We start from the raw sequence: 24,852 nt of genomic DNA, 5'->3' as shown, positions 1-24,852 counted from the left end.
CCGAATCACACTTTGCCTAGCCAAATGAGGTTAACTCTGTATCCCAGAACTGCACCCCCCCCAATAATTTGTCCACCACTGATATTTGTCTCACTAGCCTGTTCCCTGGTTTGTCCTTGCAGTCTTTTTTAAATAAAAGGCACAATATTAGCAGTCCTATAATCTTTTGGTGAAGGGAAGTAAACTAAATAATGTTGATAACTGCAAAGTACATTTGATAGCCATCAGAATTAGAATTGGGATTTTTATTAAACATTTAAATGTTCCTTGAAAAAGAAATTGAGAGCCAATACATGTGACATGATAAAAAGGACAGAATTAAACAGGTGTTATGGAGTAAAGTGTGCTACCCCAAACCCCTTCAGTTTGGAAAATAACCAAAACCAAGATTGATTAAAGTTGAATTGAAAAGCACAAAACAAGGCTTTGAAAGCATTGAATGATAACGTGATTTAGTTGGTACTTAAGAAAGTGGCCATTCAGATAGCAGATGCTTTAAGAATTATTTTCCAGAACTCGGTAGACTCAGGATCAGTACCCATAGATTGGAGGGTAGCTAATGTTACGCCACTATTTAAAAAGGGGGGTAGAGAAAAAGCGGGGAATTATAGGCCGGTGAGCCTTACATCAGTTGTGGGCAAAATGATGGAATCCATTATTAAGGATGTAATAGCAGAGCATATGACTAGCAGAGAAGGGATCGGACGGAGTCAACATGTATTTACAAAAGGTAAATCGTGCTTGACAAATCTATTGGAATTCTTTGAGATGGTGACAGGTAAAATAGATGGGGGACAGCCAGTGGATGTGGTGTACCTGGACTTCCAAAAGGCCTTCGATAAGGTCCCGCATAAACGACTGGCTTACAAAATCAAGGCTCATGGGATTGGGGGCAAAGTATTGATGTGGATTGAGAACTGGCTAGCAGGTAGAAGACAGAGAGTTGGGATAAATGGCTCATTTTTTGAGTGGCAGGCGGTGACCAGTGGGGTGCCACAAGGATCTGTACTAGGACCCCAGCTGTTCACAATTTACATTAATGATCTGGATGAGGGGATTGGATGTAATATCTCCAAATTTGCAGATGACACTAAGCTAGGAGGGGTTGTGTGCATGGAAGAGGGGGTCAGGAAGCTCCAGTGTGATTTGGATAAATTGAGGGACTGGGCAGATACATGGCAAATGCACTACAATGTGGATAAATGTGAGGTTATCCACTTTGGTAATACAAACTGGAGGGCAGATTACTATTTGAATGGCAATAGATTAAGAGATGGGAAGTGCAGAGAGACCTAGGGGTACTTGTACATCAGTCTCTGAAGGCGAGCATGCAGGTACAGCAGGCGGTTAAAAAGGCAAATGGTATGTTGGCCTTCATATCAAGAGGGTTTGAGTATAGGAACAAGGATACCTTACTGCAGCTGTACAGGGCCTTGGTGAGACCCCACCTGGAGTATTGTGTGCAGTTTTGGTCACCTTATCTAAGGATGTTCTTGCAATAGAGGGAGTGCAGAGGCGATTCACCAGGCTGATACCTGAAATGGCAGCAATGACTTGTGAGGAAAGATTGCGCAAATTGGGATTGTACTCGCTGGAGTTTAGAAGATTGAGAGGGGATCTCATAGAGACATAAAATTCTGGCAGGACTGGACAGAATGGATGCAGATGGGATGTTTCCAATGATAGGAAAATCCAGAACCCGGGGCCATGGTTTGAGGATAATAGGCAAACCATTTAGGACCGAGATGAGGAGGAATTTCTTTACCCAGAGGGTGGTGAATCTGTGGAATTCATTGCCACAGAGGGCAGTAGAGGCAGGTTCATTAAATATATTTAAGAGGGAATTAGATCTATTTCTTCAGTATAAGGGTATTAAAGGTTACGGAGAGAAGGCGGGGACAGGGTACTGAACAGTCATGATCTTGTTGAATGGCGGAGCAGGCTCGAAGGGTCGAATGACCTACTCCTACTCCTATCTTCTATGTTTCTACGTTTCTAAATAGGTGACGTTAGAGACTTAATTTAATGTAGAAAATGAAATGGTGCAAAATTAACCATTTTGTCTGTCCAACTTCTATCGTGTAAACAGATTCAAGTGATTGGTGTTCTCAGTGACTACTGGTAATTGTACTCTCACAAAGTAAAAACAATTTATTTTATGCACAAAATTAAACTTTCTTTGATGATGCTCATTTCATTTTCAAAGCAGCAACCTCCAAACAAAATAAAATGAAAACAGAAATGTGGACCATTTTTATGGATAGAAAAGGACAAACATTAACATTGTGATACAAATAGTCTGCTGGAGATACCCTGTGGGCCAATCAGCATCTGTGGAGACAGAAAAATAGTTCAACCTCTTCACTTCCTTTGATATGAAAAATGAAATCTGTTCAAGATTCCTTTATTATCATGTACCTAAATATACAATTTAAAAAAACATTAAGGCATAAATTTAGACATACAGCACGGTAGCAGACCATTTTGGCTCCCGAGTCTGCGCTTCCCAATTTATACACAATCAACTGACACTCCTGGTACGTTTTGAATGGTGGGAGGAAACCAGAGCCCCCAGGGAAAACCCACGCAGACACAGGGAGAACGTATAAACTCCTTACAGACACTGTGGGATTTGAACCCGTCCCAGTCACTGGTGTTGTAAAGGCGTTGCACGAACTGCTATGCCAACCGTGCCTCCTTTCTGTGGCCATAAAGCCACTAGCCCAGCAGCCCCACTAGTAAGAGAAAGAGAATGCTTTCAGCAACATGGAGTGCCCATGAATGCACCTCCTGCCTTGTCATAAACACTGCAGTTGCCTAGCTTCTTGTCTGTTCCAGTGGTGAACCAGAGTTGCAGGCTCTGAACCTCCAATATGATTAAGAAGCTGTTAATACCCAAGGTTCATCAGGAGCCCTTCTCACCATCAACACCCAAATGAATCCTGGTCCGAGTACCTAGTGCCCTTTTCCCCTTCTTGTGCCCTGTGCTGGATTGCAACCAAGCATCTTGGGCAAAAACCTCCATGGTTTTGCTGATGTTAAAAACAGCTGCTCAACAAACCAATGAAAAGCTGTACAGAGCTGTCAGCATAACAACTCCAGCCGTTGGACCCCACGGAGGACCACTGCTATGACAGCAGTTGTAGCAATGCCACTACAAGGCTGAGCATCTCCACAGATGCTGTTCAATGCCCCATGTACCTCCAGCACTTTCGGTTTTAACTTTTTCTGCCTTCATTTTAGACTCCCAGTAATTGCAACATTTTCCTTTTTATATTAACTTTGATCAGTCTAAAACATCATAAATGCATTTTAAGTCAATAAAATATGAAACAGTGCTTAACAAAAATGCTCAAAAATATTATGAGAAAAACGCTAGAGAATAATTTTGAGATCCATTTAATTAGCACACAAAAAAAAATCTTAATTACTATGGACGAGTGACAGCCAATTCAGTAAAAGGAGATGCTTAACTAACAAGCGGAAATGGTTTCAGAAATTCCAATATAAAGCAGAAGCAAACTGCAGTTGACTTGTGAACTTGCATTTTCAAAGAGCAGCTTAGAGTCATGGTTTTATATTTAATGACTGTAGGTAAAATCCACAGAAGGAAGTAATAAATGATACTGGAATAGAAACCATTGCTGCTTAAGGAACTACCATAGTTATGATATGGAAGCAACATTAAAAAGGTTTCAGACTTTTTTTTTTAAATGGAATTATTTGAACAAGAAGTATTTTCAATACATTGCAGAATTCCAAGCTGTTCCCAAACACTTGACAATATATTTTAATATTCAACTGAACTGGTATGCAGAACCTTAGTTTAAAACCCAACCAAAAATATAGCAGCAGTGTCAATGCAAATATTTCAGTGGTACTGCACAAGTGTTGGCCTCGATTATGTGTTCAAATCAGTAACATTTTAGGCCGATGTGATAAGCAAGTCCCAACTTCTTCTAGCCTCATTCTCCCATTGAGAACTTAAGCAGTTCATATCACTTTATTTCATTTATTTTACATCATGCCTTTAAGCTTTCCACATTGACTTCAGAATAAAGCAAAAGGGCTCAAGCCCAAAATGTTGGTTATGCATCTTTATCTTTGCTAGATAAAATTACTGTTTGACTGCTGAGCTTCTCCAGCATTCTGTTTTCACACTACATTTAGAACCATAGAATAATTACAGCACAGAGAGAGGCCACATCAGCCCCTCTTGTCTGTGCCAAACAATTTTTTGCTGCCTCATCCCACCAACCTGTCCAAATTTCCATGAAGACCGCATCCGCCACTTCAACTGGAAGTTTGTTCCACACTCCCACCACTCTCAGAGTGAAGAAGTTCTCCCTCATGTTTCCCCTAAACGTTTCCCCTTTCCCCCTTAACCCATGTCCCCTTGTTTGAATCTCACCCACCCTCAATGGAAAAAACCTAACTACATTTACTCTGTCTACACCCCCCCCCACCAATAATTTTAAACTCCTCTATCAAATCACCCCTCATTCTTCTACAGTCCAAGGAATAAAGTCCTAACCTATTTAACTTTTCCCTGTAACCCTGAAGTCAAGGGAACATCCTACTCAATCTTCTTTGCACTCTATCTCAATGATATCTTTCCTGTAGTTAGGCGACCAAAACTACACACAATACTCCAAAATTGGCCTTACCAATGTCTTACACATACTTAACATAATATCCCAACTCCTGTGCTCAATACTTGATTTATGAAGGTTAATAAGCCAAAAGCTTTCTTTACAACCCTATCATGTGTAACATCACTTTCAGGGAATTATGTATCTGTATTTCCAGATCCTGCTGATCTATCTCACTCCTCAGTGCTCTACCATTCACCATGTATGTCCTTTCTTGGTTTGTCTTTCCAAAATGCAACACTTTACACTTGTTTGCATTAAATTCCATATGCCATTTTCAGCCCATGTTACCAGCTGGTCCACATCTCTCTGCAAGCTTTGAAAGCCTCCTTTGCTGTCCACAACACCTCCAAACTTAGTGTCATCTGCAAATTTACTAACCAATTTAGCACATTATCATCCATATCATTTCTATATATGACAAACAATAATGGTCCCAGTACCAATCCCTGAAGCACACCACTAGTCACAGGCCTCCAATCTAATAAAGCAATGATGCACCACTACTCTCTGGTTTCTCCCGTCCAGCCATAGTCAAATCCAGTTCACTACTTCACTGTGAAGACCTTGCATTAAATCTTCCTGACTAACCTTCCACGTGCAAAGGCCTAACCTCCTTGAAAATCTCTACAAGACTTGTTAAACACTATCTACTGTGCATAAAGGCATATTGACTATCCCTGGATATCCAAATTATTGTTTGTAGTATTGGCTGTGCATGGAAAATATACTGCAGACAACAAGAATATTTGCAAGCAAAGATGTGCAGTGCCAGAAGCCCAAGATGTTTGAATTTCATGAATTGATTACCAAATTATGTAGGTGTCTTCAAAGGAATGTAGATGAATTGCAGCATTGAAAAATATTTTCAATAATTAAAAAGATTGAGAAATCTATTTGAGTATTAAAATAATTATGAAAAGGTGTTCAGAATTATAAAAAGGCAAGAGATTTTTAAGGCCATAATTTTTCAGGATACTTTTAGTGACCAATATAATCTATAAAACAGAACGATATGCACATTTTATTCTCTCCAATTTAATTGACATTAAATGTGTTTATGACCGTTTGCCCACATAGAGAATAGCATCCACAGGCTTCTTCAGTCCATGGTATTTGTGCTGAATATGATGCCCAAAGCAAACTTTAAACCTTGCCAGCAAATGATATATATCCCTCTATTCCCTACTTGTATAGGTGTCGATGTAAAAGCTGGGGTGTCTAGAATTGCACACTTTACTCCAAGTGTAGCCTAATTAAAGTACGTATAGCAGTTACATGACTTGCTTACTTAATTTAAATACATTTGAATGTGACAGCACGATAGAAAGCTGTGGAGCCTGATTACACTGAATTTACCTACCAACCTTGTTCATTTGGAGGGTGGAGAAACTGCTGTCTTTCTGAATATTTGCATATTGCATTCAGCCCCAGCGTCTGCAGACTTTAAAAACTTTCACCTGTATTGTCTCTGTAAAAAGATGGCTGTGTCGATATATTTTGGCTGCCTGCCATCATTTAGATAGAAATTATTTATTCCTAATTGTATGTTCAGTGCTTTGGATCAATGTGCGTTGTGCTAAATGTGCTAGATCAATAAACCACTACTTCTTTTTGTAAAGGTAGAACAAGTTGGGATTCTTCTTCTCTCTCATTGTTTGTGGGCTTTGAACCACATAGTTCTCCTATTTAATCTCTCTGCTGGCACCCTTATTGCTAATGTTTATTCCGCTGCTGGAAGCCACTTGAGTTTCAGTTCGATGTTTCATTCACTTTTTTAAAACTTGGCTGCTTCAGCTTCATTATCATCTGCTCTAATGAGTTTCTTGATCCAAAATGATTTTTTCTTTAAATCTGCTAGCTTTCTGACTTCATGTATATAAGGCTTAACTATGAAAATATATTAAATAAAGATTTCTTCCAGCTGGCACATGCAGCTAACCATCAAATTTGCACACTGTGTGAAATCGTCATCCTTTAATTTTCGTTGAGTTTCTAGAAATATTCGAATGAGAAACATAATTGAATTAGACTGCTAATTAACTCTATCCCATAAACAAGATTTGGTTTTAATTTTAGTTCATTCAACATAACACATTCCAAGTTGCTTCACATACAATAAGGACAAAATTGCATGCTGAAATGAAGAGTTGAGGATATTAAAGATGATATTCAGTGAGTTGAATTTAAGTTAAGGTAGGGAGATAGATCGAGAAGATCGTAATTTCGAATATCTGGAGCCACTTTCAATCCACATATGGGTTGAAGAATCAATGCTACAGATACCAGAACAGCTGATGATCGATCTGTTCTCCATGTTGAGTTCCTCTATCCATTTTTTTTTTAATTGCTCTTTTTTTTTTAAATTTTACTTTCTATTATTACTGCACGGAATTTATAAGATCATAAATTCAATGGCTAAATCCATTAAATTTATGATCTTGTAAATATCATCCTTGATTACCTGGCATAGCGACTTAAAATTGCAACTGTTAATAGCAGATCTGTTTTATATGAAGAATGTTAACACCCTGGTTCCACTGTGAAAATCCATTCTTGGAATGCAGGCACTGCAATAAAGTTTATTCTAGATATGATATTGTAACCTATATATTTTGTTTAAATCACCAATCCTACCATTTTTATGCAGTCAACCCCACTTTATGGGAGTGTGCTGGGGTTAAATTTCTAGAAAACAGACTCTAGCACAGTTTTCCATAATACAAAACCACATCATCTGTATGTGTCAAGAAACAGGAGTAGAAAAAAAAAAATTTTTAAACACTTGAGAGCGAATTTTAATTTTCTCTCTTTTTTTTGGTAACGATTCATTCTAAACTGCGATTACACAAGGATGGCCCAATGTAAAGACCTTCTAGTCTTTGCATGCAAATCAAATTGAGGATGCCCAAATTTCTCACATCTTTCAAACATTTTACAATAATTTTAATTAATGGTGACCAGAAGCTTAAGTTGTGTTCAAAGTTGTGGTCTAAATTAAGATCTCGTGCTCAATGTTACCAAGATTATAGGTCCTTGGCGGTTTAGTTTGATCAAATTTGCCATAAAATTCCTGCAATCATTATGTAAAAGAATACATATTTGTATCCTTTCATTTGTATTTATCTAGGTTGATTCAAGATTCCAGATTCCTTTATTGACGTGTAATAGTACAGAACATTCAATATTACGCAAAAATTGCCTTCTGTCTGCCATAAGGCAAAGAGTCACGATGAATGTTGCTTGGTGAAAGAGAAGCAAAAGAGGCGGCATGGTTGGCGTACCAGTTGGAGCAACAACTTTACAGTACCAGTGATTGGGACCAGAGTTCGAATCACACGCTGTCTGTAGGGAGTTTGTACATTCTCCCCGTGTCTGCATGAGTTGTCCCCTGGGACTCTGGTTTCCTCCCACTGTACTGGGGGTGTAGGTTAATTGGGCGGCACAGATTCGTGGGCCAAAATGACCTGCTTCTGTGCTGAATGTCTAAATTTAAATTTAGAGTCACTTCAGAGTCACTGAGTGTCTGTGTATTCACCTCCAGTGATCCCACACCCGCACAGACTGCAGTTCAACCCATCAGCAACCTGAGCTCCAGATCCAAACTACTGACACGATCAGAGAGCCTTCAGCGCCTGAGGCCCTTCGGGAGCCCTTTTTACCCTCAGCACATTCTTGAATCCCAGCTCCAATACTTGGTTCCCACGAGTCAGTCTCCTGCAGCATGGGTCCCCAGCAGCAAGTCGCTCGCAGCCTGTGTAAGTCCCTCAGTCACTGAGCCCCTCTCAGGTCTGCCGCCAAGGTCACCGTCCTTTAGAATCATCTCCTCTTTCTTTTTGATGTGGTGGGGGAGGGGGGGAAGAGGAGGTTGTCTACACTGGTCCTCTGCTCTCTGGTGTTGGCAACCCCTCGTGTCCACTGCTGAGCACAGATGATGCAATCTTGTGCACAGACCGTATTGTTGCAGAATCTTACTTACAAACACTGCTGGCTCCTTTAACAGGATGTTTCATGCCTGTTCAGAGCTGTTGGCATTAGTACAAGTTGGTTGAATCCTTCAGAGCGGTGCTGTGTCTCCGCTCTCTTGCATCCATACCAGCAGCAACACTGCCAATTTTCCTGATGATCCTGAACAGCATTTGCTGACTCTTGACCACGGTTGACATTATGGTTATTAGCTTGTTGACTTTGTATGATTGCATATACCACCTTCTGTACAGTGTAGACATAAAAATATATCAGTCCTTTAGCTTTATTTTTATCATTGTACATTGTGGATTGAAATCCAGAAGGTACCATACAGATCATCTTGACAAACCTATACAAAGTTTGATACCCAGGAAGAGATCCAGGTTTTTACATAAATCAGAGTGCAAACATTTTGTGACTGGCGTTCAAATATGTTTTGTAATTGTTCCGATCAAAATTAGGAAATAGAAGTAAGGGTACGTACACGACTTGCCTCCTCATACCTGCTTCCCTATTCAGCGCAACTTTAATGCATTAACCCCAATGTTTGTTTAGTCCCATTTATCGAAAAATCTAGCTTTCTTTTTCATGAATATTTCAAGTGCATTATCATCTAATTGTGGAAGGACAACTCCATGAAACATCATTCTCTGGTTCTCGACTTAGAGAGACTTGGCTTCCATAATCCTCTTGAGCAGGGAATTTCAAAGATTAATTACCTTCTGAAGAAATTTATCTCATTCCTAAATCTCCAACCTCTGTGACCCTGAGACTATGACCCTGTTCTAGATGGGTCTTTAAGGGTGCATCAAAGTAAGAATGTTGTATGTTTCAGTGCATCATTTCCCATTTTATCAAAGTCAAGAGCGTATTTCCTCAGTCTGCCTAGAAACATAGAAAGATAGAAGATAGGAGCAGGAGTAGGTCATTTGACCCTTCGAGCCTGCTCCGCCATTCAACGAGATCATGACTGATCTTAAAGTTCAGTACCCCGTCCCCGCCTTCTCTCCGTAACCTTTAATACCCTTATACTGAAGAAATAGATCTAATTCCCTCTTAAATATATTTAATGAACCTGCCTCTACTGCCCTCTGTGGCAATGAATTCCACAGATTCACCACCCTCTGGGTAAAGAAATTCCTCCTCATCTCGGTCCTAAATGGTTTGCCTATTATCCTCAAACCATGGCCCCGGGTTCTGGATTTTCCCATCCTTGGAAACATCCCATCTGCATCCATTCTGTCCAGTCCTGCCAGAATTTTATAGGTCTCTATGAGATCCCCTCTCAATCTTCTAAACTCCAGCGAATACAATCCCAATTTGCGCAATCTTTCCTCATAAGTCATTCCTGCCATTCCAGGTATCAGCCTGGTGAATCGCCTCTGCACTCCCTCCATTGCAAGAACATCCTTCCTTAGATAAGGTGACCAAAACTGCACACAATACTCCAGGTGTGGTCTCTTTGAGGATCCATTCCCCAGTGAATGGGATAATTCCATGTGGACTCTATATAAAAGCAGTAGTAGTCCAATACTCTTTAATTCAAGACTGATATAGCAAACAATTAGGAAGATACATGCTGTACTGCAAGTTAATATTCAGTGATTGTTGTACTGGGAATCAACAATTTTAATCCACCATGAAAAAAGATATTTGAATTTCTATTTTTACTTTTAGAGATGACCTCTTTTTTCCCCACATTATATTCCATCTGCTATGCCCTCTCCTCCCCTCTCCCCTCTCCCCTCTCCCCCCTCCCCCCCTCCCCCCTCCCCCCTCCCCCCTCCCCCCTCCCCCCTCCCCCCTCCCCTCTCCCCTCTCCCCTCTCCCGTATACTCATGTTACCAGTTAGGTTTTTAAGCTACCCTGATTTCTTGAAAAAGGGCTTGGGCCCAAAATGTTAGTTATATATCTTTACCTTCTATGGACACTGCGAGACCGGCTGTGTTCCTCGAGCATTTTTGTGTTTTTGCTACAATCACAGCGTCTGAAGAATTTCATGTTTCAGAGGTTTTTATCAATGGTAAATGTGAAGAAAATTACATTTGGTCCTCACATTAAATAATTTGCATAGGTTCTATACAGCCACCCAGTTAGGCAATGATAGTACTTGGGAGGGTATACCTGTGAGGCTATTTGGGAAGACTGAAGCAGGCAAGGTTATCAACCACCATTATGTAAAGCTTCGACAGGAGCTCTATCGAAAGCATACTGACCAGCTGCATCACACTGTGGTACGGTTGCTGCAAAGAAATGGATCGGAGGTCAGTCCATAGATCCATAAGTGTGAGAGTCTCCCTCCCCCAAAATTGACGCAATCTACTGGGATCATTGTCTGAAGAGGGCGGGCAAAGTCATTGAAGACCCCTTCCACCCTGCACACAGCATCTTTCAGCTCTTTTTATCAGGGAAGAGATACAGGAGTATCAGAGCCAGCACCACCAGGCTGAGGAACAGCTTCTTCCCACATTGAGAATACTGAACGACCAAAGGAATTGCTCACACTAGCCATCTGAGTCTTTCATATTCATGAAATAATATTTATTTTTATTGATGAAATACCTGTCCTCCATATTTATTGTTTGTCTGGATGCACGTGAGTTATGACTGGTTGTGAATCTGCGTGTCTTGCAAGGAGGCACAGACAGACTGGCAGGATTAGGAATCCCTAGGTAATGATGAACATTGAGGCTCCAGTCAGGGGAAAAGTGAGAAATTGGAAAACTGGAGATAGTTAATGTTATTCCCTTTTTTAAGGAAGGGCTGCATGACAAGCCAGGGAGCTGCAGTGGTAGGAATGCTACTAGAGGGGATTCTGAGAGAATCTATCTGCATTTGGGAAGGTAATTAAGATTAAGGGTAATCAGCATGGTTTTGTGCATGGAAAATTGTCTTACAAATTTAATTGAGTAATTTTGAAGAGTGGGGCAGTAGACATAGTCTTTGTGGACTTCTGCTGAGCTTTTGACAAACTTGCACTTGCTAAACTATTCTGGAAGCCACGATCACATAGGATCCAGGGTAACAAAGCCAATTGTATACACCATTGGCCTGGTGTTGGGAGACAGAAAGGGGATTGATGTTGGGTCCTATTTTTCTTGTGGTGTTAATTATTCACATGAGAATGGAGTCAGCATAGTTAGTATATGGATGACATGAAAATTGGTGCCATGGAACTCAGTGAAGAAGGTTGCCTTAAGGTTACAGCAACTGGGAAAAGTGGACAAAGGAATGGCAGGTGGAATTTAGCTTTGACAAGTGCAAAGTGATGCATTTTAGGAAGTTAAACCCGGGCAGGAATTGCACAGCAAATGACAAGACCCTGAAAGGTGTGGCAGAACAGAGACCATTAGTTAAGTAAAAATTTGTTGGTCTTGCTCATTGTCAAGTTTAGAAAGTGTAGGGAACCTTGGTTTTCAAGGGATATTGGGGATCTGGTTTGGAAGGAGAGAGAGGGGCATATGACAGGTATAGGCAGCATGGAGAAAATGAGGTACTTGAGTATAAAAATGCAAGAAAAATCTAAAGAAAGAAATCAGGAAGGCTAAAAGAAGATGCAAGATTGCTTTGGCAGACAATGTGAAGGAAAGTCCTAAGGGTTTCTACAGGTATATTAAGAGCAAAAGGAGAGTAAGGGACAAAATTGGTCCCCTTGAAGATCAGAATGGTCATCTTTGTGTGAAGTCAAAAGAGATGGGGGAGATCTTCAGTGTTTTTTTTTTCCCCTCAGTATTCACTCAAGAAATGGGCATAGAGTCATGGCAAGTAAGGAAAACCAACAGTAAGGTCATGAAACTGTACAGATGGTTCGTCCTGAGAGCCTGGCAGAGCGGCCTTATCCCGATCCCGCCACAGTTCAGCACGGAATTTTTTTTTTAATTAAAAAAAAATTAAAAATGAAACTGTACAGATTAAAGAGGAGGAAATGCTTGTTGTCTTAAAATGAATAAGGATGGATAAATCCCCAGGGCCTGACAAGATATTCCATTGGACCTTGAGGAAGGCTAGTGTAGAAATTGCAGGGGCTCTGACAGAAACATTAAAAATGGTCCTTAAGTCATGGGTGAGGTATCAGAGGATTGAAGGGTGGCTCACGTTGTTCCTTTGTTTAAAAAAGGCTCCAAAAGTAACCTTGGAAACTGTAGGCAGGTGAGCCTATTTGAAGGTGTTCTAAGAGATCAATAAGATGTCTATTGAACATAATATGTACCACCTATCCTCGACACTATAGCCAATTAAATTATAAAAGATAGTACTGTTTTAGATGTGGACTTTCAGACCATCCTAAAACCAATCAACTGCCAATGACCCACTTGCTGTCATTACTGTGATGGAGGAAACATTGCAGCCAACGTGCGTACAATAATAATGCTGAACCATCATCCTTTTGGGAGATTGAAGATAAGCAAAACAACTTTTTTAATTGTTATGAATAAAATAATTCCTTTAGTAACAAAACTCAAAGAAATGTATAATTTTCCTTTGATCAATGTAATCTGTCCAATGCACAAAATTCCTGAACAAAGTTAAATCAACAAACAATACTGTATACACAAGTTTCATAGGATTGGAGAATATCAAACTATATCCAACTATCAAAATTTAAAACAATGCTAGAATCTAAAATAATAACAGAAATGCAAAAAAAAAAAATACAGAGCCGGCAAAAGGTTTTAACTTTAACTCTTTCTCTTTTCACACAGGCTGCTTCACCTTCTGAGTGCTTCTGGCATTTTCAATTTTTACATCCAGCCACTGCTTTTGATTATCTTAATGAAGCAGATTGCTCACAATTACTATTAGAAGAAAGCAGCATGGGAATTGATCAAGGTGTATCCAGGCTACTGAGAAGCAAGATCTCACTATTGAGCAAGTGAGATTACCCACTCTAGTATAGAGGAGTAAAATATTAGGCCCTTTCAAACTTCAGTGTAAAATGGGGTTAACTGGGCAATTTGCCCAGTTCGCACTCCAGTTACACAGCAGCTAGAAAGGGTCTGACTCGGTCAACCCCATCAGAATCCAACCAGGTCCCTGACCTACCTCAGAGGTAGTCAGGTAACCCAGTTAAACTTACCTAGGTCATGTCCACAGGCAATTTTAAAATGAAAATGCTGACCCGCTTATTCTGGTGATGTCAACACTTGCATGCATCACTGGGCAGCCAGCATCCGAACATCCGGCAGTTCTTCTGATGAGTATGTAACGCGCCATTGTGGGGGTGGGATCCCCCTTAAATTGCTGGGTTGACGGTTTAATGGATAGATCCACCTGCAATTTAAAAGGTGCTTCCAGTATCTTTGCCCCAATAATTGCAACTGGGAGGGCTACCCAAGTGCTGTATTTAAAAGAGGCTATAGTTTAAATAAAGACTTCAGTATCCTGTCATGCGAAAATATGCTGCCACACAAGAAACTCCAAAAGGTGGTATGCAGTGAAGTGAGTACGGTTTTCTTCTAATAGTAATTGACCTTCATTGCAAAAAGTATTGAGTATAGAGGTAGGGAAGCCTCGCTTCAGCTGGAGGACACATTGAACAGTAGAATGCTTTGGTCACTTTGTATAACATTCATACTTGTTGTGCAGGCAAGACTCCTGGGATGAAGTGGTGCATTTTGAGGAAGGGTTGAGCCGACACATATTGGAGTTGAGAAGAATGAGAGATGATCTTGGGAACATAAGATTTGAGAAGGCTTGACAAAGTAGATGCTAATAAGTGTTTCCTTTAAGAATCAGAATTTATTGTCATGAACATCACAAAATTTGTTGTTTTGCCGCAGCATTACATGTGCAAATAATACTACAAATTACATTTAAAATTTAAATAAATTACTGCAAAAGAAGAGAAAGTGAGGTAGGAGTAAAACATGAAAGTCTGCAGACATTGTAATTGAAGTAAAAACACAATGCTGGAGAAACTCAGCAGGTCAAACAGTATACTTTAGAGCAAAGGTAAAGATACATAACCAATGTTTCAGGCTTGAGCACTTCATTAAGGTATGAGGAAGTGAGCTAATGTCTATGCTTCTTTGTCCATTCAGAAATCAGATGGCAGAACGGAAGACGCTGTTTTGTACCAATGGCTGTTTATCTTCCCCTTGAGGGAAAACATGGAGCCAATGGCACAGTTTCCGAGTAAGGGGTCAATCACTTAAGACAGAGATGTTAAAGAATTTATTCTACAGAGGATGCTGAATATTTGTATTTTTCTTCCATCCAGAAAATCTGTTGAATGCTTTATATTCAAGTCTCAGATTTTCGAGAGTTAAGGAATATATGAAACAAGCAGGAGAGCTGAGTTGAAGGCAAGGTCAGATTATTCATGAGCTAATTAAAAAGTGTAGCTTTCTCAAAGGGTAATTTGTTCATCTCCTGCTCCAACTCTTAACATTCTTATTTTCCAGTGCTTCTCTGATATGTTATCCAAGGGAACTAAAGAGCTGTGAATGTGATAATGTATAAAAGAGATGGAAAGGATCCACCAAGCATGGATCAGTTGGCCGAACATCATTGGTGGTGGGCAAAGCAATGAAAAAAATTGAAGAATGGTACAAGTCATCATCTTGAAATGGGTAGATTTGTTAAGGATAATCAATGATATTTTAAAGGAAATAATCAGAATATTCTGTGGACAAATATTTGACATTTGCATGAAGCATCCATCAAGGTCTCAGATAGAAGACTACTCCCACATAACAGATGGAAATTTGCCCTTAAAGAATTCACAAATCATTACCCAAGATTCTGAGATGCAGAATAATTTTTTTCTCTAATGGAATTCATGGAAAAAAAATAAACACATTTTCCAACTTTTTTTCTTGATGCATGCATAAATAAAGCAGCTCATGGTTAAGAAGGCAGATGGGAAACCTTGCTTGATTTAGTTCTGATTTAGAATATGAAAAGGCAAATAATATTTGAGCTACTTAACATACCTTGTAGATTAGAGATGGAGTTCTAATCTCTGTGGTTTAGACAGGAGGCCAAGGATAGATTTAATGGAGGTTCATAAAATTTCAAGAAATGATCCTGGATGAAGTGATCCCATTTCCCTCAACAGAGAAGTTAAGATGCCATGACATTCAGGACAGTTGAGAAGTGAGATTAGCCAAAACATATCAAATTTTTTTGTTTTGATCCAATGCATATATATGTTTTGATCCAATGCATATACAAGATCTGTGCCACTTCTACTGACTGCTAAACGCAACTAACAGACTTATGAGACAATGAATAGAATACAAGGGAAAGATACATTCACACATTTCCAGGTCCTTCTTATCTGTTCCAAATATCTCAATTTTTCCTCTGCACAAAGCATTTTGCTTGAAGGGAAATTTTTCATCTTATAAGATTAGGCAAGAAAGATAGAGGGCAAGGTCTGGCCAGGCATAGACAGAATCATTTGCAAACAGTTCTTCTTGGTTTCTTGGTTCTTGATCCTCCAAAATATTCTGTATGGAATTTAAACTGGAGGTGATGTCAGTTGACCATAACTGACTGCAGGAAAGGATTCAGAGTTCTAACTGTAAATGTTGATTGTAGCAACAAACATAATTACACAGATGCAGCCAAGACATTTTTTTAAAATTTAGACATGCAGCACTGTAACAGGCTGTTCCAGCCCACAGCCTGTGCCTTCCAAATAGCCCAATGAACCTTCAACCCCCCCATGGGTGGAACCAGTGCACTTGGAGGAGACCCACGTAGACATGGGGAGAACCTACAAACTTCCCTACAGACAGAGCCTCTAAGCATTGTGTTGAACAGAAGTATCCTAATAACAGGACATCGCACCTCAAGAATTTACACAAATACTGCATCATAGCTGCTTGTTTACAAATGGGAATACTTCTTACAAGAGCTGCCTCAGCCGGAATATCAATGCTGTGTGATCTGCCTATAATGTTAAATAGTGCTCTCTTGTTTCTGAATACTGCTCAGCATTTGCACTGAAAGCTGCCTCCATCTGCAATGTGCTGCAAAGATGACTTGTCAGAATAGACTAATGGAACAGTTAGAAAGCAATTCTCGAACAACAATCTTGCATAGGATCTGCAGAACTAATCAAATACAAGAGTGTGCTGTCTTGTCTGTCTGTGCACGAGGAACTACCTTGACCAGTTCAATAGACAAATGTGCTGGAGAAACTCAGCAGGTCACGAACATTCCTCATAAGGGTTCAGGCCTGAAATATTGTTACTCTTCACTTCCTACGGATGCTGTGTGACCTGCTGAGTTTCTCCAAAACATTTGAGCATTGTATCGGCCCCTGCATCTGCAGATTTTATTATTTAACTCACTCAGTTCAGTTGACCCCATTAACCTCATGTTTCATTATCTCGGACTTCTCCACAATCTGGTTTCAATCTTTTAGTCTTAGTCCTTTCCATTTTCAGTTCCCAATCTCCAAATAGTCCTATCTCCATAACTAATTGCCTCACAATTTCACCCAAGATCATACAAGAGCAGGAATAGGCCATCGAGTTCCCTCCCACACAGCCCCACTCCCCTCCCTTCTCCCTCTAACCTTTGATAGGCTGACTATTCAGATACCTGTCAATCTCTGCCTCAGGTTGTACCAGTTCATGATCATACAAAGCTGACATGGCTACGTCCAATGAGAGTTCATATCAACTGGACAAGGTTTTCATCAACTTTAATGGCAAACGTTTGCCAATTGAAGATAGTCCTTCTCCGTTATCACACACTACACGAATGAAAGCACAATGTTATTCACTCAACCTCTTCCTCGGTACCATCACGTTCAGATTAAATTCACGTGATTTTCCCAACATCGTTTAATCTTTTCCCATCCAGCAGGAATGAAATGGTTGGAAATTCGTGGCTGTCAACAATAGATTTTTGCCTGCAAAATGCGCAAATCGCAAACATTTTGCAAAGGCAGGTTTTATCAGGCGCCAAATTTAATCCGAACCCCCCAAAAAGCCCATTTGAAATCTTGCCGCATCAGAAAAAGACGTCAAGCCTTACATATTCGCCATGGAGATTGCTGACTTGCATTATACTTTTGACAACGTCCCTGCAAATACTCCGAGACCAAGACAAGGAGCTCCGGTCAAGGACATTCAGCGACAGTTCTTGGGGCAGGTTGCACCCCCGAAAACCCCTGCAACTGGCAGCATCAACACAAACTGGGGGCGGCAGGCGAGCCCTCTTCCCACATTGCCTTTCCTTAGGAGGGCTTCTATTTTTACCCCCAAGGGAAACATGACTGCTTGTTATCCGTTTCTTTTTCACTTGAATGATTCCTTTAATGAAGCAGCAGGCACTCACCCCGAGGACTGGGCTCCTCGACGTACAGGGGCGTTGTTGGAGTGACCCCACCAGAGTTGTTTGCCGATAACAGTGGAGATCGCTCGTCCACCCCATTCGCATCAGCCATAACTGCAGCCCACGGCCGTACAGCGGAGAACACAAGCAGCAAATGAAGGGGGGAAGCAGCACACTGCCGACTGGGGAGGAGCTTCAAACAGTCACAGGGTGAGCACAGTGTGTGGTTCCAGCCGACATTTAATTTCTTTCAGGAGGACTGGGGATAGAGGAGACGAGAAGAGGAGGGTTGGTTGGAGGGAGGAGAGGGGAGGGGAAGGGGGAGGGGGGAGGGGAGAGGGGGAGGGGAGAGGGGGAGGAGGGGGAGGGGAGGGGGGAGGGGAGGGGAGGGGGGAGGGGAGGGGGGGAGGGGGGAGGGGGGGGAGGGGGGGAGGGGGGAGGGGGGGAGGGGGGAGGGGGGAGGGGGGAGGGGAAGGGGAGGGGGGGAAGGGGAGGGGGGAGGGGAAGAGGAGGGAGGGGGGGAGGGGAAGAGGAGGGAGGGGGAGAGAGTTAGAGGAGGGGAGGAAAGTAGTGGGAGAGTGGAGGGGGGAGTGGAGGAAGGGGAGGGTGGGGGAGTGGAGGAAGGGGAGGGTGGGGAAGGAAGGAGGGATGGGGAGGGGAGGGTGATAGATCTGGAAAAAGGCAGAGAGGGAGGGAAAGTGGTAGAGGAGAGGGAGGGGAGGTTAGTTGAGTAAAGTTTAGGGGAGACATCAGCTGTGGATGCTTGTACAAATTGCTGGAGGATTATAGTACCATAGGGACATTTAAAAAATTTGGGGGTGGGATGGTGGAGTCCAAGAATAATAGTGGGATATTGGTCGATGAATGATGTGGAGTGAGTTCTATAGGTTGGCACGCCATCATGTGCCAAAGGGCCAATACTATTTTGTTTTATATTCTATGGCTATATTTCAAATGAATGAGGCCAATTATATTTCTCAAGCTGGTCATCCGGGATGCAGGATATTTCCCTGCTCTCCCACATACTGAGATGGAACATTCCATTGGCTGACTTCTGCAATGAATTACCCTTGGATTATGCCCTTAGTTACTGATCACACTGGGAATCTCTCTAAACACTTAGCCATTACATTTAAAGGCCTTATTTTTACTTTTACTGAAGAAAGCCAGAAATACTTATCTATAGCTGCTCACCAGTCAGCGCTCTTTGCTATACCATGTGTCCCTTTCTGAATCCTGATGCAACCTCCAGCTTCGCTGCTGGTTTCCGAGAGGTGGTAAGCTCTGTTTATGAGTCAACCTCTGCCCTGCTGTTCTCTCCCAGGTTTTCCTTGCTCATCACCACCAATGCCGGATAAAAATGCATTGTGGGCTGAATGGCCTCAATCTTGAAAATATAATATGAAGAGGAAGACAGGAGGTAAAGAGGGGAGAAGTTGATATGTGGACTAAGTTGGATGTGGAGATGGGAGACTGAAGGGGTGAGAGAAGTTGGTGGAGGGGCTGAGGCATGCGTGGAGTAAGTTGTTGGAATGTGATAGTCACAGAGCGTTCAGGTTTGAGTCAAGGAAAGTTTAATCACAGGAAAAGTTTGGTCAAAATTAACACAATACTAACAGGGCAATTATAATTGTGCAATTATGGATAAATCCAATGTGCGCATATGAAAGAAGCTTTGGACACCTCTTTAGCACTATAAATGTGTTGCTTTTGGAGTCTGGTATCAATTGGACTGGTCATCATGGGCTAAAAGTACTTACTTGGGTTGAGTAGGGCAGTGGTGAGGGTGGGGGTATTGAAAAACCAGAACTTTTAATGATGGGAAAGGTTTATGGGGATAATGGCTGGCTGGTCTGGTAAAGCTGTTATGAGATGGTACAGAGATAATCAGGGGAGAGGAAGTTGTATGAAGCCAGTGGAGAAAAAGTTTATGCGGGATGAAGGCATAATTCACTTACTTGGCAAGTATCCGAGTCTTGTTTTAACTAGAAGACTACTTTTCTCGTGAGTGACCACTGATGTTCACTCCAAGAAAAACAGTGCAAGTTCCTCTCCAATGTCTTGAACAGAATATGAACAGGGTTTGATGCCATCCTATACATCTCTGACGTATAATGGTGCTGTAGATGCTGGGATGACTCACCATGAAGTGCGCACACACATTTCCAGAGTGGTGTGAAATAATGTAGAAATTGTTTTTTCCATATTTCCCGTGTAAGGTCAATTGACATTTGTGTAATGCTACAAAAAAGACAGTTAAAGGCAACAAAATTTCTTGCCATGTGTTTGTAAGGGGTTTTAGATGTGCATTTGTCCACTGACTCTGGTTGCCTACCAGTGTTCTGCTGGTGTAACACCGAGCACATATGTAAAGAAGAGGTTCCAAACCCATCATTCCCCTGGTTATTTCTCCCTATGGGCTATCCCATTTAATTTCTTTTGCAGGACATGATTTCAAAGAACAAATATAATTTGCCATTTGAGAGCAGATGCTCTCCATCCAATCATGTAATCATCTGGCGTTTATTGCATTTTCCTTCCACGTGGACCAGGAAAGTACTTTTAGCGTGATTTATTTTTGTCTTAGCTTATTATGTTACAAAGAACTTAAGGAGAATCTTAGTTTAAATTTACCTTTCATGGGCACCATAGCAGTAACTAAAGAGTTTTTTTTTAAAGTTCATGCAAAATGGAGTTCCTAATTAGAGTTTTGCATTCATGGTGCACACAATGCCACAGCCCAGTTGATTAAAATTACAAATGGAACTGATTGGGTGCTAAAGTATGTGCCTGAAATGAGAGCAGCTCTTACAACATTCAACATGTTTTACGCCATTCAAGACATAGCAGATCACTTGATTGGCTTCCTTTTGGCCATCAGTGTACGATAGTTGTCGTTGTGTGTCACAAAATGTACTGAAATTACTCACCCAGGCTACTCCAATAACATGAACTAAACCCATGACATTTACTATTATGAAAGACCAGGATAGCAGGTACAAGGGAAGACATCCATCTGCAGGTTTACCTCCAAGTTGGCTGACCTGGAAATATGGCACCACTCCATCAATGTTTCAAGATGCAAGATGTGCGGCAAAATCCTATGAGGTCCAAGCAGATTGTGGCGTGATCAATGACCACTCACAGACATAAAGTAAGGGCCAAAGGCTTTATTTATCTAAAGATCCTCAGCATGCAGCTGGCTCAAGTCCAGGGGCAGGCATGGGGGGAAGAGACTAGGGCTCTCGGCCTTTATTAGGGGTCTTAGGGGAGGGGCTACAGGTTCTGTAGGTTCAGTCTGCCCGCAATACCATGTTCCACAACATTCATCCCTCCTTTTTAGAGGGAGTCTGGTGTGGTGATAAGGGGCACTGTCATTACGGTCCATAAATTGCACAGTAATATTCACAAGTTTAGTCTCTCCAGTGGTTTTACCTGTTGTTGGGTCTTCCGAAGTCCTGTTGGCTGTGCCTCTTGCTCTGGCGGCCCGATGGTTTGATCACTGAGGTGGCTGTTGGAGGGCTGAACCGTGACTGTGTCTCCCAGGTCAGTGGTGGTGGGGGGGGGTTAATTAGTAACCAGGGAGGGGAACCCTCCAGTGAGGGGAAACATTCGGGGACTGTGCTGGGGGTGGGATCTCTATGTCCTCAACTCAGGTGGTCCCTTGGCTGGCTGGTCGCTGCCCAAGGCTATAGGGTGCACCTCGCATAGTGGGATTCCCACTCACGCCAGGTCCCAAATGGACACTGTGTCATACCATCCGTCTGGGCACCTTGCCAGTGCATACTGGAGATTCGCATGCAGGAGGTGCACTTCCTCCACCAGAGGATCCACCTTGTGGATTCTAACGTGCTTCCTGAGGAGCACCAGCCCAGGGGCCGTCAGACAGATCAGCAGTGTCATTCCTAACACCAACCTGCTAAGGAAGGAGAACAATCTTTCATGGGGCATTGCATTCGTAGCCGTACAGAGTAGGGACCTGGTGGAATGCAGCGCTTCCAGAAGTACCTCTTGCCACTGGGACACATTCATCCCTTTCACCTTTTGGGCCAACAGCACTGCCCTCCAAATGGTGCCATTTTCCATTTCTACCTGGACATTCCCTCAGGGGTTGTAGCTGGTGGTTTTACTCATCGCTATGCCCCTGGAGAGGAAGTAACGTCGCAGCTCCTCACGAACGCTGAACCCCAGTCCCTATGCATGTACACGGGGTACCCAAACAGAATGAATAGAGTGAAGAATGCTTTAATGACCATAGCTGTGGTCGTGTCTGGGCAGGGAATGGTGAATGGGAAGCATGAGTATTCGTCCACAATATTCAGGAAATAGCTGTTCTGGTTTGTGGACAGAGGGACCCCTTAAAGCACACATGTCAAACTCTGGCCCGCGGGCCAAATTTGGCCTGCGATATAATTATATTTGGCCCGCAAGATCATTTCAAAAATGTACTAGAGGTGGCCCGCTGGCCGCCGCGCCAGTATAGCACATGCACAGTAATACAACAAATCCCAAAATGCATTGGCATCAGCCTGCTAATCGCCCCCACCTCCTCTGTTTACGTTGCAGGGTCTCACCATGGACTCTGGTTTTGGGCCTGGCCGGTGTCAGGGGAAGCCAAGGCCGCTTCCCAGCGCCTGGAACCGGAGGCCTCAGGCCTGACCTCGCCAGGACCGTTGCCCACTCCCCCTACCTGCCGCAGGCTGATCCGCGACTCACGGTAACGGGGCCGCTGATCCACCGAGATGCCACCCTGCAGCGACAGCCAATGCCCCCGCACTGTCGTTGTCCAACCCGATCGCCCGCAAACCCCGCCCTCCCGCACACAGGCCTGAGTAAGTATTATGAACTTTAATCTCAGGATAAAACGATCTTCCAATAGTTTCATGTCACAGTGATAAATATATTCCTGGTTAAAAATGGTCCTGCACCTGGATACAAGCTCATTAGGCATAAAACTTGAAAAGTGTGTAAATCAAAGGATATCTGTACCAATGGAAAAAGGGCATGGCAAATAACCCTGATAGAGTTCATGCCCACAATCAGTCACCCATTTGATTGTTTCAGGAATCGTTATTCTCCCACATTCTCAATAGCTCTCAGATTTTACTATTCGACAGCACACTAGCAACATTTGACAAATCCTCTATAGAGAAATATTATTTATTGAATATTTTATTTCTCATTTGTTAATGCTTCTGGAAATAATTTATCCAAAACTATTATTAAACATTTATTTTAATAAGAAAAAGTTTAACATTACATATGTTGAAAAAAGAGAAAACATGCAGATGTTGTTGAAAATTTTCAATAAATATTTAGTTTGGCCCTCGACTTAGTCCAAGTTTTTAATTTTGGCCTTCTGTGAATTTGAGTTTGACACCTCTGCCTTAAAGTCTCTACTGATGCATTCAAAAGGCCGAGTGGCTTTAATGAGGTGGGCTCACTCTGGCCTGTGAAACTGCGGCTTGCATTCCGCATAGACTGGACAATTGCGTGTCAGTTCTCTGATTTCCTCCACTGAGTAGGGAAATTTACATGCCCTCACGAAGTGATAGAGTCTTGTGACCCCGGGATGGCTGAACACGCAATTCTTTTGGTTATATGTTAGGTTGAGGGCTTTTGCAGTGGCCAGGAATCTCCGCAGGTTATCGTCGTGTTCTTTCTGGTCATAGCCCCGTAGGGTGACATTAACCCATTGTCGTCCACCATGTGGTTCATTTCCCTTTGGAACGCCGACACCGAGTGAGGCCGAAAGGGACCTGTAAAAAATTGATACAGTCGACCTTAGCCTCAAATGCTGTGTAGGGCTGGTCATTTAGGTGGAAAGTGATTTGATGGTATGCTGACTTGTGATCTATGGTCTAAAATACCCTATATTTTGCAATCTCATTCACTGTGTCATCAGTTCGGGGCAGGGGGTAGGTGTCAAATAGGGTGAACTGGTTGATGGTTTGACTGTAGTCAATCACCATCCAGTTCTTCTCTGCCCCTTTACCACCAGCACCTGTGCCCTCCATGGACTATTACTGGGCTCTATTATACCCTCCCTCAGCAACCGTTCCATTGCAGACAATGAATCCCCTGTCTTACGGGCTGTATTGTCTACTCTTAGTGGCCACCAACCTACAGTCTGGGGAGATGTTTTGGAACAGTGGTGGGGGGGGGAGGGAGGTGGGGGGGAGGGAGGTGGGGGGGAGGGAGGTGGGGGGGAGGGAGGTGGGGGGGGAGGGAGGAGGGGGGGCAGGGACCCGTAGAGTGGCCAGGCTGAAAGTGGGTAGTGCTGCCCCGCCTCCAGGGGCATGATTGGGCCTCTCCAAGTGGTGGTGGGGGGGTGGGGGGGGGGGGAACCTCCTGGAACTAGTAGTTCCTGACTGCGAGCAGGGCATGGGCGCCGTCAAATTGCATCAACGCCTCTTTTAGCTGGCACTGGAAATCCAGTCCCAAAATGACAGGGGCGCAGAGCTGGGGCATCACCAGCAGTCTGAATTTTTTGCATTTCGTTCCCCTCCACAGTTCGGTTCACAGAGCACTTCCCGTGGATTTCTGTTGAGAAAGACTTAAAGGCTAGTGCTACCTGGACCTTCACAGGGGACAAGGTCAGGGAGTAGCATTTAGTGCACAGGAGTATGAAACTCTCGGTGCTCCCCATGTCAAACAGGCAACTCTTGGTGTGACCGTTTATCTCTGTGTTCATCGTGGACCGTCCCAGCTGGTGTGGTTGACTCTGTTCCAAGATGATCAAGGCTAACATTGGTTTGCTGTCTGACCTACTGCTGTTGTGTCACTGAGTTAGCGGCTGCCGAAAAAACTGCTCAGGAGATCGCGAATATGGCCGCCCCCATGGATCACATGCAGTGGCGTCCCTCCTTGTCGTGATGTGGGCCTGGAAGTTCGGTTTTCCACAACCAGAAGTGACGACTGGAGCTGCTCGAGCGGG

General features: G+C 42.6%; 2 protein-coding genes across 14 annotated transcripts in view; one reads left to right on the top strand and one right to left on the bottom strand.

Moving 5' to 3' along the window:
• The window catches only part of pip4p2 (phosphatidylinositol-4,5-bisphosphate 4-phosphatase 2), an 86,020-nt gene extending 67,801 nt beyond the window's left edge, over window positions 1-18,219 (bottom strand). The window contains exon 1 of one of the 4 annotated variants that reach the window (XR_011352427.1): window positions 17,919-18,219. Coding sequence is in view for 3 of the 4 variants with exons in the window: in XM_069921948.1 (XP_069778049.1) it covers window positions 17,919-18,027 (109 nt within the window). In the remaining variant the exon portion in view is untranslated. The remainder of the gene's footprint in view (window positions 1-17,918) is intronic. The other 3 variants (XM_069921948.1, XM_069921949.1, XM_069921946.1) reach the window with 3 other exon arrangements.
• LOC138755617 (deubiquitinase OTUD6B-like) overlaps window positions 1-24,852 on the top strand; it is a 295,429-nt gene that overhangs the window by 114,630 nt on the left and 155,947 nt on the right. The window contains exon 1 of one of the 10 annotated variants that reach the window (XM_069921944.1): window positions 17,858-18,125. The exons of the other annotated variants lie outside the window; for them this stretch is intronic. The gene's annotated coding sequence lies outside the window, so the exon portion shown is untranslated. Of the gene's footprint in view, window positions 1-17,857; window positions 18,126-24,852 lie in introns of those variants that run through there. 10 annotated transcript variants of the gene reach the window in all.

The sequence above is a fragment of the Narcine bancroftii genome, chromosome 2 (assembly GCF_036971445.1).
Source record: "Narcine bancroftii isolate sNarBan1 chromosome 2, sNarBan1.hap1, whole genome shotgun sequence".
Taxonomy (NCBI): Eukaryota; Metazoa; Chordata; class Chondrichthyes; order Torpediniformes; family Narcinidae; genus Narcine; species Narcine bancroftii.
The sequence above is the reverse complement of the archived record's forward strand: the minus strand, read 5'-3'. Positions and strand labels throughout refer to the sequence as shown.